The sequence below is a fragment of the Pristiophorus japonicus genome, chromosome 3 (assembly GCF_044704955.1).
Source record: "Pristiophorus japonicus isolate sPriJap1 chromosome 3, sPriJap1.hap1, whole genome shotgun sequence".
Taxonomy (NCBI): Eukaryota; Metazoa; Chordata; class Chondrichthyes; family Pristiophoridae; genus Pristiophorus; species Pristiophorus japonicus.
In genome coordinates, this window is record NC_091979.1 from 235,338,045 (window position 1) to 235,352,911 (window position 14,867).

Consider the following 14,867-nt stretch of genomic DNA (forward strand, 5'->3'; position numbering starts at 1 on the left):
ATTTCTTTGTTCCCCATTATAAATTCACCCGAATCCGACTACAATCTTTTTCTCTTCACATATCTATCGAAGCTTTTGCAGTCAGTTTTTATGTTCCCGGCAAGCTTCCTCTCGTACTCTATTTTCCCCTTCTTAATTAAACTCTTTGTCCTCCTCTGCTGAATTCTAAATTTCCCCCAGTCCTCAGGATGGCTGCTTTTTCTGGCTAATTTATATGCCTCTTCCTTGGATTCAACACTATCCTTAATTTTCCTTGTTAACCACCTTCCCAGTTTTATTTTTACTCCAGACAGGGATGTACGATTGTTGAAGTGCATCCATATGATCTTTAAAGGTTTGCCATTGTCTATCCACCGTCAACCCTTTAAGCATCATTTGCTAGTCCAGTCTAGCCAATTCGCGTCTCATACAGTCAAAGTTACCTTTCCTTAAGTTCAGGACCCTAGTTTCTGAATTAACTTTGTCACTCTCCATCTTAATAAAGAATTCTACCATATTATGGTCACTCTTCCCCAAGGGGCCTCGCACAAGAAGATTGCTAATTAGTCCCTTCTCATTACACATCACCCAGTCTAGGATGGCCAGCTCTCTGGTTAGTTCCTCGACATATTAGTCTAGAAAACCATCCCGAATACACTCCAGGAAATCCTCCTCCACCGCATTGCTACCAGTTAGGGTAGCCCAATCAATATGTAGATTAAAGTCGCCCATGATTACTGCTGTACCTTTATTGCACATATCCCTTATTTGATGATGTCCCCAACCTCACTACTACTATTTGGTGGCCTGTACACAACTCCCACTAGCGTTTTCTGCCCTTTGGTATTCCATAGCTCCACCCATACTGATTCCACATCATCCAAGCCAATGTCCTTCCTTACAATTGCATTAATTTCCTCTTTAACCAGCAACGCCACCCTGCCTCCTTTTTCTTTGTCTATCCTTCCTAGATGCTGAATACCCTTGGGCGTTGAGTTCCCAGCCTTGGTCACTCTGGAGCCATGTCTCCGTGATGCCAATCACATCGTATCTGTTAACTGCTATCTGCGCAGTTAATTTGTCCACCTTGTTCCGAATACTCCTCGCATTGAGGCACAGAGCCTTCAGGCTTGTCTTAACACACTTTGGCCCTTTAGAATTTTGCTGTAATGTGGCTCTTTGTTTTTTGCCTTGGGTTTCTCTGCCCTCCACTTTTACTATTCTCCTTTCTATCTTTTGCTTCTGACTCCATTTTATTTCCCTCTGTCTCCCTGCATAGGTTTCCATCCCCCTGCCATATTAGTTTAACTCCTCCCCAACAGCACTAGCAAACACTGCCCCTAGGACATTGGTTCCGGTCCTGCCCAGGTGCAAACCGTCCGGTTTGTACTGGTCCCACCTTCCCCAGAACCGGTTCCAATGTCCCAGGAATTTGAATCCCTCCCTTCTGCACTACTGCTCAAGCCACGTATTCATCTGAGCTATCCTGCGATTCCTACTCTGACTAGCACGTGGCACTGGTAGCAATCCTGAGATTACTACTTTTGAGGTCCTATTTTTTAAATTTAACTCTTAGCTCCCGAAATTCGACTCGTAGGACCTCATCCCGCTTTTTACCTATGTCGTTGGTAAATGCACCACGACAACTGGCTGTTCGCCCTCCCTTTTTAGAATGTCCTGCACCCGCTCCAAGACATCCTTGACTCTTGCACCAGGGAGGAAACATACCATCCTGGAGTCTCGGTTGCGGCTGCAGAAACACCTATCTATTTATTCTCCTTACAATCGAATCCCCTATCACGATAGCTCTCCCACTCTGTTTCCTGCCCTCCTGTGCAGCAGAGCCGCCCACTGTGCCATGAGCTTGGCTGCTGCTGCCCTCCCCTGATGAGTCATCCCCCTCAACAATACCCAAAGCGGTGTATCTGTTTTGCAAGGGGATGACCACAGGGGACCCCTGCACTACTCTTCCTGTTGGTCTTCCATTCCCTATCTGGCTCTGTAACCTTTATCTGCGGTAAGACCAACTCGCTAAACGTGCTATTCACTTCATTCTCAGCTTCGTGCATGCTCCAGAGTTCATCCACCCGCAGCTCCAGTTCCGCAATGTGGTCAGCCAGGAGCTGGAGGTGGATACACTTCCCGCATACGTAGTCGTCAGGGACACCGGAAGCGTCCGAGTTCCCACATAGTACATGAGGAGCATAACACGTATCCGAGCTCTCCTGCCATGACTTAACCCTTAGATAAACTTAAATTAGCAACAACAATGCTAAATGTTATTTACTGATATAGAAACGAAAAAAGAAAAAAGAAAAACTACTTATCAATCACCAGCCAATCACTTACCCCCTTGGCTGTGACGTCACCTTTCGATTTCTTTCTACTTTTTTGCTTTCTCTCCCCGCTGCAGCTGCACCGGTAGGCCTCCTCGACTGACTGCTCGACTCCCGCTGGCCTTTATAGGCCTCTCCAACGACCCCGGACTCACGCTGCTCCCAGCTCCCGCCTCCTCGACTGACTGCTCGACTCCCGCTGGCCTTTATAGGCCTCTCCGACGACCCCTGTCTGACTGAAGGCTGCTTTTGAAAATATATCATTTCCACTGAATATTTCCTGTCTGGTAGTAAATACTAAGCAGAAAAAACAGCAGGCAGCCACAACCAATCCAAAGATATAGATCCACAATAAGGAAACTCTGACTGGCATCATGGCATATCCACTTCACCCTTAACTGTAAATGTAAGCACCTTTTCAAAAAAAAAAGCTATTTTAAAAAGTCAAGACCAAACATGTAGCATCTGGAAAATCAGTGCTGTTTCTAAATGCTGCAAATAGGTTATTATACAATCACCATGGAAATACGAGGGAAGCAGTAGTGGCTTGGAGTCATTTATGAATAAAATCAGCTTTACAAATAACTATTCCTATCCAGAATACAGTATCACTTTTATAAAAATACTTGATATCGTTCAATTTATTGTTCTATTACAATTTTACACTGTGTAGTGTTCACGGACCTCTGCACTATGGAACTGCAATAATTTACAAAGTACCTTTCCTACAAGAGGCAATGTACTCTGCAAGAAAACAAGACATCCTGAAATCAAAGGGTTAATGCTCCAAAATCTCTCTTTTCTGCAACAGGCCTGGGCTTTGTTGATTTACTTAACCTCAGATCACGGGCAATCTGTTCAATGTTTTACTGTAGGGTTATTTTAATGGAGACCAGAGGAGCACTCGTGCTCACAAAACTAAATAAATAATTTACACTCTGGGTTCCTATTCAGCTGGACTGCCAGTGAACAGTGAACACTCCGCCAAGTTGAGCCCTAAAATTACACTTGTGGCCCTATGTGCGTTGTAGGTCTTGGATTTGCATATTGAAATAGCCAACTGCCTCACTCAGGCAGGTGCTCTGGTTGGAGGCATTCCTGGAGGTTTGATCAGGTGACATCTGCAAGTGTTGCTGCATCTCTCCTTAGACTCTGATACTGTGTGATAGTGACGACTCTGAACTGGGAGCCTCAGTCACAGCTGATCTGTACTTGGACTTCACATGTCGAAACCGGCCAGCAGGGACCAACATGAACCAAACCGAGAGATCACAAAGGGCAGGGGGCTCAGTGTTTGGGGCACTTCTCGCAGGGCACATCGTCCTAAACTAGCTCAGCGCCAACTTTTCTAAATAATTCCCTGGGCTCGGACTTAACGAAAGAGTTTTTATATAGAATGACAGGAATTGCAGCACATGAAGAGGACATTAGGCCCCTGTTGCCTGTGCCAGTGCTCTCTTCTATTTATCCCATTCCCTTTCACATGATGTTTCAGTCTGTCTCAATAGCAACATATGGTGAAGCATCCTATGGCACAATAGTCCCCAGTTCAAAAATCTTCCTTCTCCCCTCCCCCTTAGTTCTTCCACTCGGTTTTGGTCCCCATTTATCCATAGTAAAGACCCCAAGTTTCACTCACCCTGTAAGCAGGCTGCTCCCCTCTTGGTGCTGCTCCCACTCATCAACTTGTTGCTGCTGCTCCTGGTTCTGCAGGAAATGTTGGTCGCCACGCCCACCCCATTCCCCCTCTCTTCCTCTAACCCCGCAACCCAATCCCTATTTCTCAGTCTCCCTCTCTCCCCTTATTCCGGTCTTCCTTTCTCCCCCACCCCATCCCCCAGTCTCTTTCCCTCACCCCTGATTCCCAATTATTCCCAATCTCCTGCATTGCTCACAGAAATGTCCTGGATATTAATCTTTTTAATTCCTAGTGACTCCAAGACATTCTGGGAGAGTTGGCAACCCTCGTCACTCATGGTTAGTCTCTCAAACTGAGCCATTTCAAAAGGTCCAGGGAGCAGAGGCATGATTTCATTCCTAGTTGTATGCTCCCAGCATCTTCTGTTCATTCAATTCAGTGGAGTAGTGTTCAGAGGGTTTTCTATATCATTTTACAGACTACTGAAATCACATAACTCTTTATGCTTTAAAATGTCTTTTTATACATTCCATAGAACCTACATTCTTACACCAAAACAAATGAGAGCTTGTTTATTCCAAGTCTACTGTGCATGAAAAAATCTGCATGGTAATGTACAGTTATATCATTGCATGTTACAATGTTCAGCTCCAGGAATGTTACAGAAAAGCGTGCAGTACATTGGGAAGTTAAAGTCTTGTGTAATCGGAGAACTGCAGTAGATACTCTGCAGTTCTATATAGACAGTATTGGTTAGGCGAAACACTCAACCATATCACTACAAACAAAAAGCAAACAAACATTACAGCTTCCGTTCCCCTCCCATTCATCACACACGAGGTGCTAGGGCTTGGAATTTTATGCTACATATATTCTTTTTCATAACTCTGTGAATGAGTCTAAACGGCCTGAAATAATGCTCATAGAACACTTAAAGACTGTGACAGAATCACTGAAGCACAGACATTTATATATAAAGTAAAAATCCTGTTTATTTAATCTAAACGAGGAACAGGAATATTCTATTGAGGATTGCATCACAACTAACAATATCAAACAGGATTGATAAAATACACAAAGATGGGAAGTTATCTAAAATAATTGACTTCTGCAAAAACAAAAAGGAAGTAAAAATCTTTTATTTCGCTAATATAAAAAAGGTAATAAAACAGTTAATTTGCAGTACAACTGATTTTTACCTTAATTAGTGATTTAATTTTTTTCCCTGCTTCTCCATCAACACCTTGTACTTGTTGCATTGTTGAATTAAAAAGAGAGAGAAAATTCCTTAAATAAGAGTAAAGTAGACTCTGGGAAATACCCAGCATTCATGTGGTTCTCAGCCACAACCTAATGTGAACTAGTAATAAAAATGGGTAAAGTACTTAAAGGGAAATAAAGCAATTTAAGACAGTCTTCATGCTTACCCTATGGCTAGAACAGCAGATGAGGACTTGCTCGAGGAAACATTGCTGACACAAGGACTCTTCTTAGTAGACAGATCAAGCACTCCATCTGGAGAAAGAAACACAGATGTGGGGGATGAGTACAATTTTTTTGGAACTGCATACACGTCTGTCTAAAATACTTAAAAAAATTAAATTAGCCAGAGATTAAAAAATCTAGCTCTTCACTGCAATGAAACACCTTCAACTGTGCAGCACAATTTCATAATGAGGTCATTATTGCTTTCTCAAGTCGCAAACAAGCTAAGACCCACGATTTCAAAGCTAGCAAGTTAAAAATAACCAAACATTGGAATGGATTGCTCCTGGGGTACATTTGTTGCAGTTTGATTTTTTTCTGAATCAGCAGTGTCCGCCACCATATCAATGATGCAGCCATTTTTAGGGACCAGACCAGCTGTTGACACTCAAAATTGTCATCGAATTATAACGGCACATTCCATTTTCAACACCTCCCAAAGTATCTGGAGATACAGAGGTAAGTTTTCCTTCCTCCCCGCCAACCTGAATTCCCATTAAATTATGCATTAATACTGTCACGGTTACCCATATTACTTTAATTAGCGGAAACAGAATGGCTTAATCTCTGCAAAGGTGCAGGGTAGCACCATAATACGTATGTAACTTGGCTGTGATTCCAACTGAGAGTTTCATAGAAACACACACACAGACATAAAGGGTGCATGGGGAAGAGGTGAGAACTCACAGGGCACAAAATTATTATTGGATTTTACAGCTTGGGCATCAGTAACAAATGGAGTGGCCAGAATTGGACACAGTGCTCAAGGCATGGTCTGCCCAGAGCATTGTACAGTTTGAACAGGACTTCCTTTGATTTGTATTCCACAATTTTGGCGATATAGTTCAATATTTCATTGACTTTGTTGATGTTACTCTGCATTGGTTGCACATTTGAAACTGAAATCTCTAGATCGTTCTCAAATTTATCCTTAGCTATTTCAACACCATTCATGGAGTACTTTATCCATTTTTTTCCCTATGTAGGGTATTTTTCACTTGTCCATGAAAAATTCCATCTGCCATTGCACTGAACCCTTACATATTTTGTCCAGCTTCTGAGCTGCCTCCTCCCAATCCATTGACCCTCCTAAATGGATACCAAATGTCATCACTCTGCATTGACTCCTGAATCCAAGTCATTGATATAAATTAAAACAGTAGCAGTCCCAAAACTGATTCCTGGGCACCCCACTAAGTACTTCACAAACTCCAACACAATTCCTCTGACAAGTACTTTCTGTTTCCTACCCAAGATTTATCCTGAATCACCACAATTTGAATTTGAACGAATCACATTTTTTTTTAAATGGAGCTTTGTCAAATACCTTTTGCAATTCTAGGTACACCACAACGTATGACTTTCCAAGTCACGGAGGTTCGCCAGGTAGGATCTTCCCTCTTTTAATCCATGGTGATTTCTATTTACAAAATTTTTGTTGAATAGATAATACTCAATTTACTCATTCATCAATTCCACTAGTTTACACAGAATAGTGGAAAGACAAATACAGTTCTTCTACAGCTGTCCATTCTGTTTTGTCACCTTATCTTGAAAACAGGCATCAAGTTAGCCTGTTTCTAATCTGCTGGTACTTCTTCAGCATCCAGTGACTTCTTCATAATAATTGTCCATGCCTCATAACTCTCCTGCCTAGTAACTCTTACATACTCTCAGATAAATATTATCTATCCCAAGAGATTTATTTATTTTGAGCCATTTTAGATTGTCGTCGTCATTTATAACAAAGTCATTAATCTTTGCTTGAAAAGGGCATGTTGCTCATGTCTTCTTCCTTTGCGAATACTTGGGAGAGAGTAATCACTCAGATTCTGTGTTCTTCCTTCATTACAAGCTGTTCGTATCTTTCATGGTTCTTGCCTCTTCTCTAACTGCCCTCGTACTATTGAAGTCTGCTGCCCGTATCCTAACTCACACCAAGTCCCATTCACCCATTATCCCTGTGCTCGCTGACCTACAATGGCTTCCAATCCGGCCACGCCTGCATTTGAAAATTCTCATCCTTATTTTCAAATCCTTCCATTACTTCACCCCTCCCTACCTATGTAATCTCCTCCAGCCCTACAACGCCCCGACATCTCTGCGCTCTTCCAATTCAGGCCTCTTGCGCATCCCTAATTTTAATCAGGAACCAATAATAATCACGTTTCTGGGAATCTAGGACCTCCTCCCATCTTACAAAAAATTTACATAGGTTACCATAAAACTGCAGGAAAAAAGTGTATTTGTTTACTTAGAATAAACACTGAGGAGCATGTTTGATGGCACCAGGCACTCTGCTACCCCTGATGACAATGCTGTGTCAGTCATATATGGGAAGAGATTATTTTGAAAACAATATTTAATTTATGCACAATGTTTAAAAGTTAAATTTTGAAAAACATATCACTCCAGATGCAGATACCCAAACTGCACTCACCAAAAAAATCTCTCACTCTAGATGACATTTTATCAAAGTTTAAAGAAAAACAAATCTACATAGAAATTGGTCATACAGATAGAAAATGCCAGAAATTCGCAAGTGTGTCAGCATCTGAGAAAAGACTAGTTAACACTGTAGATGAATGCATTTCACCCAAAACTTCTTCCAGATGCCGATGGGCCAACCGTTTCATTTTCAGTATTTTTGTTCCTTTTTCAAATTTTTCAGCATTTGCCATGTTTTACTTTACCTATGAATGAGAATGTACCCCATCAATTTGCACTTGGCATTTATTAAAACAATCTGGTGCACAGATGACATCTTTTCTTACACTCCTGGAGGTGATAGAAAAGCTTCAATATTGCAAACAAATCCTCCACTGAGAAAGCATCACACAATGGCTCTACTTAAATTAAGGCTTCAGGGACTGATTAATCCATTAGTGGACAGAAAGGATTCGTTATAACAAAGTAGATGTTTCTGTAATACAACAACTTGCATTTATATAGCCTCTTTGACATGATAAAAATGTTTTAAGGCCTTGCATAGGAGCATGATCAGACAAAACTTGACACCACAACACATGGAGTCACCGAATGACGATGATGCAGTTATCTAGGATGCAATTGATCATCATATATTTTACATCAAAGAAAGGCGCTTTTCCATTATTTGTTACGTGTTCTTTGCAATTCTTAATACCTGCAGAGAACAGCTCGTGAGCAACTCAGTCTATTCTCTCACAGAACTCCACAAAAAACAAAAGTCCTGAATAGATGTCAAGTCTGCAATATTACTTTCAAGCTTCAAGCCAGCTAACCAGGATATTTTCAGCTAACAGATTAGGTAACAATCCAGAGGTTTATTCTGGGCCTCAGTTTGTACATTCGAGGGACACGACAATAACAATATATTCAAGAGCTGTTATTCCCCTGTAATAAAGCAACAACTTGCATTTATATAGTTCCATTCTGTTCTCACCCGATCTTCTCACACACACATTTTACCAGGGGGGCCACTAGACTGCGATCAAGAGTAAGATTGCTCTCCTTAACCCAGGGCCTCTAAACCCAATTGTAGTGTGCAATCACTCCAAACACAATCAGCTAAATCAGCACAGACTGGGAATCAAACCGGGAGCCTTTCCGGTCTGTGTCGTTTAGTTACATGCTGCCTCCATTTTATAAATATTGAATGTACTCCCTCACACTTATCTTTGAGGGGCCAAATGGCCTACTCCTGCTCCTATTTCTTATGTTCTTATCTTTGGTCGATATTGTTCGGAGGACAAAATATAATCCAAATACGAGCTAGAATTGGTCTTAAATTTCCTTAAACAACTTGAATTTATACGGCGCCTTCAACGTAGTAAAATGCCCCAGGGCTATGGGGAAAGGGCAGGGGAGTGGAACTAGCCGAAATGCTCTTGCAGAGAGCCGGCACGTGCCTGACGGGCCGAATGACCATCTTCTATGCTGTAAGCATTCATTGGGCCCAAGTTTCCCCAGGAATTGCTCCTTTTTTTTGGAGCAACTTGATTTTTCTGGGCTGTCTTTTTAGTTGCAATTCTAGCCATTTAATTTGCGCCAGTGTAAGTGAGTTAGTTAGGTTTTTTTTGTAGTTCAGTTTTTTTTCCCCAAAAGGGGGCGTTCCCAGCCACTTACCCCTGCTTTAGGCATTTGGCCAGCAAATAGTTGCTCCAAACTAACTTAGGCCAGTGTATGTTGCCACTTCTGTCCACACAGAAAAACCTTACCTAGAGTTAAGGAATCTGCGCAAGTAACTACATTTAAAGCGCCACCAAGCACCAAACAAAGCACAAATAGCAATAAGCAATTAATTAACAAATAAAATAGAAGGAACCCTGCACCTAAAGCACCAAGACCAAAGTAATAAGCAATCAATAAATAATAAAAAAATCGGAACCCTGCACCTAAAGCACCAAAATCAATCAGTAAATAACAAATAAAAAATAGAAGTCCTACCTTAGGGAATGCAGCAGGTCGCCGATGAGGGAGCCCATTCGGCCAGGGCTAGGGACGGCATGCTTCGGGCCACTCCCACACAGCCTACAGCGTGCGTTTGCAGAAACGGCCTGCCAGGAGCTACTGCACATGCGTGCAGACTCTAGCGTGCATGTGCAGAGGTCCCGGCACTATTTTCAGCGCCAGGACCTGGCTCCACCCCAATCCATTGGGTCACGCTGCGCCACGACTGAGGAGAGGCCAGAATACGGACATCTTTTTTTTGGCGCGCACCTCGAGTGAGGGCGCCCGAAAAACAGGTTAGAGAAACTCTAGCCCTATGATTCTAAGGTGCTTCGCAGGAGTGATTATAAAATAAAATTTGACATTCAAGGAGATATTAGGGCAGATGAGGTTTATGGAAGGAATTCCAGAGCTTAAGGCCTTGGCAACAGAAGACACGTCTGCCAATGGTGGAGTGATTAAAATCAGGGATGCTCAAGAGACCAGAATTAATGAGGAGGGGAGTTGCAACTCCCTGCCCAGTTCCAGGATATGAGTAGCACTTTGGAAGACAGGGAGCTTTAGAAGAAAAAAAAAGAAAAAGCAGTAAAAGTTATGCATATCATCATCATCAGCATCATAGGCAATCCCTCGAAACGAGGATGACTTGCTTCCACTCCAAAAAAGGATGAGTTCACAGGTGTTTCAATGAAGGATTCAATATTCCAGGTCCCAAACTACATCCTGAAGGGTGGAAGATGCCTGTGCGTGGATTTTTTTAACGTGTGGTGACCGGTGCACACCAACTGCCACACAGGCTTGAGAGAGCTAGGTCTTGGTCTGAGAACTCCATCCATCGGCAGGTCGGGGCCATAAAAGGAGCGGAGGTGCAGCGCCTGGGAGCAGCGTGGAGGCCCCGACCTGCAGGAGAACACCAGCAGCAGGTCCGGTTCATAAAAGGAGCGGAGCAGTGTGGAGGCATACTACTTCAGGGAGCAGCTCGAGTTGCGACAGCAGCAAGGTCCAGGTCGGTGATTGGAGCGTGGGCAAATACAGCAGGAGCGGCAAGAAGATGTCGAGGGATGTGATCAGGGCCCAGGAGAGGTAAGAGTTTGGGGCCAGGGGCAGCACAGGCCAGCCCACACTGCGATACCCGTGCAGCAGAGCGCCCCCTACTGCCACGCCAGCAGCTGAGCAAGGCAACACAGCCCGCATATACAGCACAGCACAGCAAATACAACACAGCATATAGTGAAATACAAATATAGAACCTCACTTTGAAATACTACAATCTCTGATAAATTCCCACTCGTTAGTTTTAAAATGAGAAATCATATGAAATATATTCTTTATAACATGCACCTCATTGCAATACAAGAGACTAGGCTGTAGAACTCGTGCAGCTCCCAAAAGCCAGCCTTTAAAGAGAAGGTTGAAGGCATTTCCAATTGGAACACAAGCAGACCCTGGTTATAAATCAGACTAATAAAATCACAATGCTTCATTGGAATATCCATTCACTCCCATTATCTCAGAGGAAACCACTGTAAACAAAATAGATCTATTACAGATATGTAGAATAGTTAGAAGACTGCTAGAAATTATAGACTTACCTTGATTGTCTGATTCAGAGTTAGACTTTTTGACAGTTAGATCCAAAGGTCTATCTTGGTCAGCCATAAGAAGCTTGCTTAAAACAGGATTTAGAGCACTCGCACCGAGCACAGGCGTTTTAGATACACTTTGGTCCTTAGTGCTGGTGAGTACAATAGAGTCCTGAGAAGTGTTAGTTTTTGAGGTATATTCAGCAGCAAACTGCCTGATCATTCGATGCATAATCTCACGAGCCACTAAAGGAATACTGGGGTCCGCAACCAGTGGGCTGTCTGCGAAGGAGAGAAAGAAAAGTTACTCATTTTATAGGAAATGGCACTTGCTTCCGAGGTGGAAGAATAAGGCTGAAGATGCCTCTAAGATGTCTTGGGAGCTACAGTATCCAGCATTTAATAAACAGGCTTAGTGGAGATACCACTAGCTCACAATAAATCTCTCTCTTACTTGTCTCATTCCTCTTTATATTTCCTTAGCCTAGTTTAATTGTTTTGTCAGAGATTAGTGTCCGAGTGAGGCTCCAAACCATTCGATATGAACATCCGAAAGGATCTGTTCAAATAGTTGTTGGATTGATTTAAATACTATTATATTCAGAAAAGTTGCCAGTCACATTTTTGGACATATTTAATGTTTTATCTGTCTGAATCCTTCAAAGAGATAGTCAGAGCAATTGCTTCCATAGACAGGAAAAAACAAGTAAAGAAGGGAACTGCTCAGATTATCGCTCATGTCAAAGTATAGCTCAGTAGTCACAAGGTACTTATTAAATTCTGCTACAAGAAGCGATCTAACCATAATAACTACTGTAAAAATATATGTACCGTTACTGCTATTATTTGCATGTCCTTTTACTGCTTAATCAATTTATTTGGCAATTGAAGCCCAAGTCAAAGTCTAAAGCAGTGTTATTCTGCCACCTTCCAAAGACAATGTAAATCATGTCAGGAAATAGGTATCTGAAATGAAGTGAGAAAAGGTTCTCTGTTCATTTCCTGAGCACACTACAAATTCATCTTGCTATCTGGGAAAGTAAAAAACATTGCCTCCCTACTAGAGTCATAAAGAGAAAAGAAAACCCAGAAACAGAATTGTATTCAAGTGAAGCAAAAAGATGAGAAATAGGGCCTGTTGCCATTGATTGTTAATCTCGGTCATCCTCACCTATAGAAAACCTTCATCAAAATATACACTATAATAATCAGTAGTCACATATTGAATAGAAAGGTGGGCTTGGGCCACCTATATGGACACTAAAAGCAGTTACAACAGAAGTATTCTTTACCAGTACCGTGAAACTGAGAAACAACTTTTCTCTTTGTCTTGCATCCTACAGGTTTTTGAAATGAAACTTGACATCACCTGATCATGAGGTCTTTAATCCTTCCCTTTTCAACCTTCAGCCAGGTTGCTCAATTTAAATTAAAGTGCATCATGTTCTCTTTGGAGCAGAGAAGGTTGAGAGGAGATTTGATTGAGGTGTTCAAAATCATGAGGGGCCTGGACAGAGTAGATAGGGAGAAACTGTTCCCATTGGCAGAAGGGTCGAGAACTAGAGGACACAGATTTAAGGTGATTGGCAGAAGAACCAAAGGCAACATGAGGAAAAACGTTTTTATGCAGCATATAGTTAGGATCTGGAATGTACTGCCTGAAAGGGTGGTGGAGGCAGATTCAATCGTGGCTTTCAAAAGGGAATTGGATAAGTACCTGAAAGAAAAACATTTGCAGGACTACGGGAAAAGGGTGGGGGAGTGGAAAGTGCTCTTGCTGTAACCATTCTATGATTCGAACATTTGACCAAATAATGCACCTGGAGCCCTGGCAAAACTGAAGTCAGTGAGGGTCAAAGGGAAAATTGACAGATCGCACAGCAACAACTCAACAGCACCTCCTTCTTCTACAACCTCAACCACAGGAATAACTAGAGCAGCAACGTCATGAGAACACCATCACCTTCAATTCATGGACCATCCTCACTTAGACATAAAAAGCCATTCTTTCACTATAGCCGGATTAATATCCTGGCATCCCCTACCAAGCACAAGCACAAGTAATGCGGCAGTTCAAAGGAAAAGGTTCATCTCTACCTTCTCAGGGCAACTAGGAGTGAGCATTAACTGCAACCTTGCCAGCGCGTCCACATTCAGAGAAAAACATTTAAATAAACAATATTGTCGTACAGGGTAGTACAAAATGTGAAAGGTAGATACTAGTACACTATTGGTGTTTCTGGGTCACTACCTCACTGCTGTGAATAATGCTCCATAAAGAGCAAAGACAGGTAGCATGGAAGCAGTTGAGTCACCAAAATTTGGTCCCTCACATGCTGATCATAAAGTTCAGCTCCAACATCATTATGAATAGCAATGGAAAGTTGTCGGCAGAAATTTCTGGTCATGCTGCAGAGAATTTCCTAATATATGAAGAACTATGCAAGCGAAGAAGGTGGTGCATTAGAAAACTCAACCACTAGATTTCCAGTGCATGCTTGAAGCAATGGGGAAAAACTCAACAAGTGACAATACTGGATTTGAATAAACTCCCAGAGTTTAAACTCTACCCCCAGAGGTTTCCTTTCTCTTAAGCACCATTAAGTGATTAAAGTATGAAAAGTCAACTGATTGAAGTTGAATCATATCAAGGGTAGCTTTCATTGTGAATACTCACCTCTGAGGGTCTATCAAACATTGTCCCATCCACCTTCATCACCACTATGATATAAACTAAAACGTCAATCCAAATCAGACATCAAAGAGTGCAAAGAACAATATTTCACATCTGTTGACTGAAGACTTCCCCCTTTACTTGGGCATCAAATTATTGTTCAGCTTATAAGATTCAGACAATAATTTCCACACGATTCTCTGACTTGGAATAAAATAGGAATTCCTACAAGGCAAGCTTCCAAAACCTGGCAAATCCAAATATTTTGTGGAGTCCTTAGAAAGTACAGAAATAAACCAGCACGGAATGCAGCTGCAAAAGCAACCAATTCACCAGAAGCAAAATAGTTCCATAATAGCATCTTCTCTAATGACTTACCTTTTCTCTGAAAGACAGCATTGAGAAATTCTTCTGCTTGCTTTTCTAAACGGTTAATTTTGGCCTGTTCCTGTCTTGACAGTGCCTCTTCGTCAACTTCTGATTTTGGTTCATCAAGAGCCACTAAATGTTCCTGAAGAGAAGCAAGCATGCAATTAGAACTATACTTGTAAAGGAAGTTCAATGAAACTCACTAAATAAATACTACCAATGACCTGGTGTACAAGTAGCACCTTCATACATGGTAATAGTTCCTCTTTTAAGAAAAGGGGAATAACTTGTGCAACAGCTTAATGCCTTTACTGAAATTGCAACTGTAAAATTGAAGGGTGAATTGTACACCGGATTCTACTTTAAATGTT

General features: G+C 41.9%; 1 protein-coding gene across 8 annotated transcripts in view; it reads right to left on the reverse strand.

Annotated features, from left to right (window-relative positions):
* Positions 1 to 14,867, reverse strand: part of LOC139260176 (uncharacterized) — a 412,192-nt gene that overhangs the window by 367,300 nt on the left and 30,025 nt on the right. For 7 of the 8 annotated variants that reach the window (XR_011592730.1, XR_011592731.1, XM_070876427.1 and 4 more), the window contains 3 exons: positions 14,506 to 14,638; positions 11,463 to 11,735; positions 5,382 to 5,469 (listed from right to left, as the gene is read on the reverse strand). The exons of the other annotated variant lie outside the window; for it this stretch is intronic. Coding sequence is in view for 5 of the 7 variants with exons in the window: in XM_070876427.1 (XP_070732528.1) it covers positions 5,382 to 5,469; positions 11,463 to 11,735; positions 14,506 to 14,638 (494 nt within the window). In the remaining 2 variants the exon portion in view is untranslated. The remainder of the gene's footprint in view (positions 1 to 5,381; positions 5,470 to 11,462; positions 11,736 to 14,505; positions 14,639 to 14,867) is intronic. 8 annotated transcript variants of the gene reach the window in all.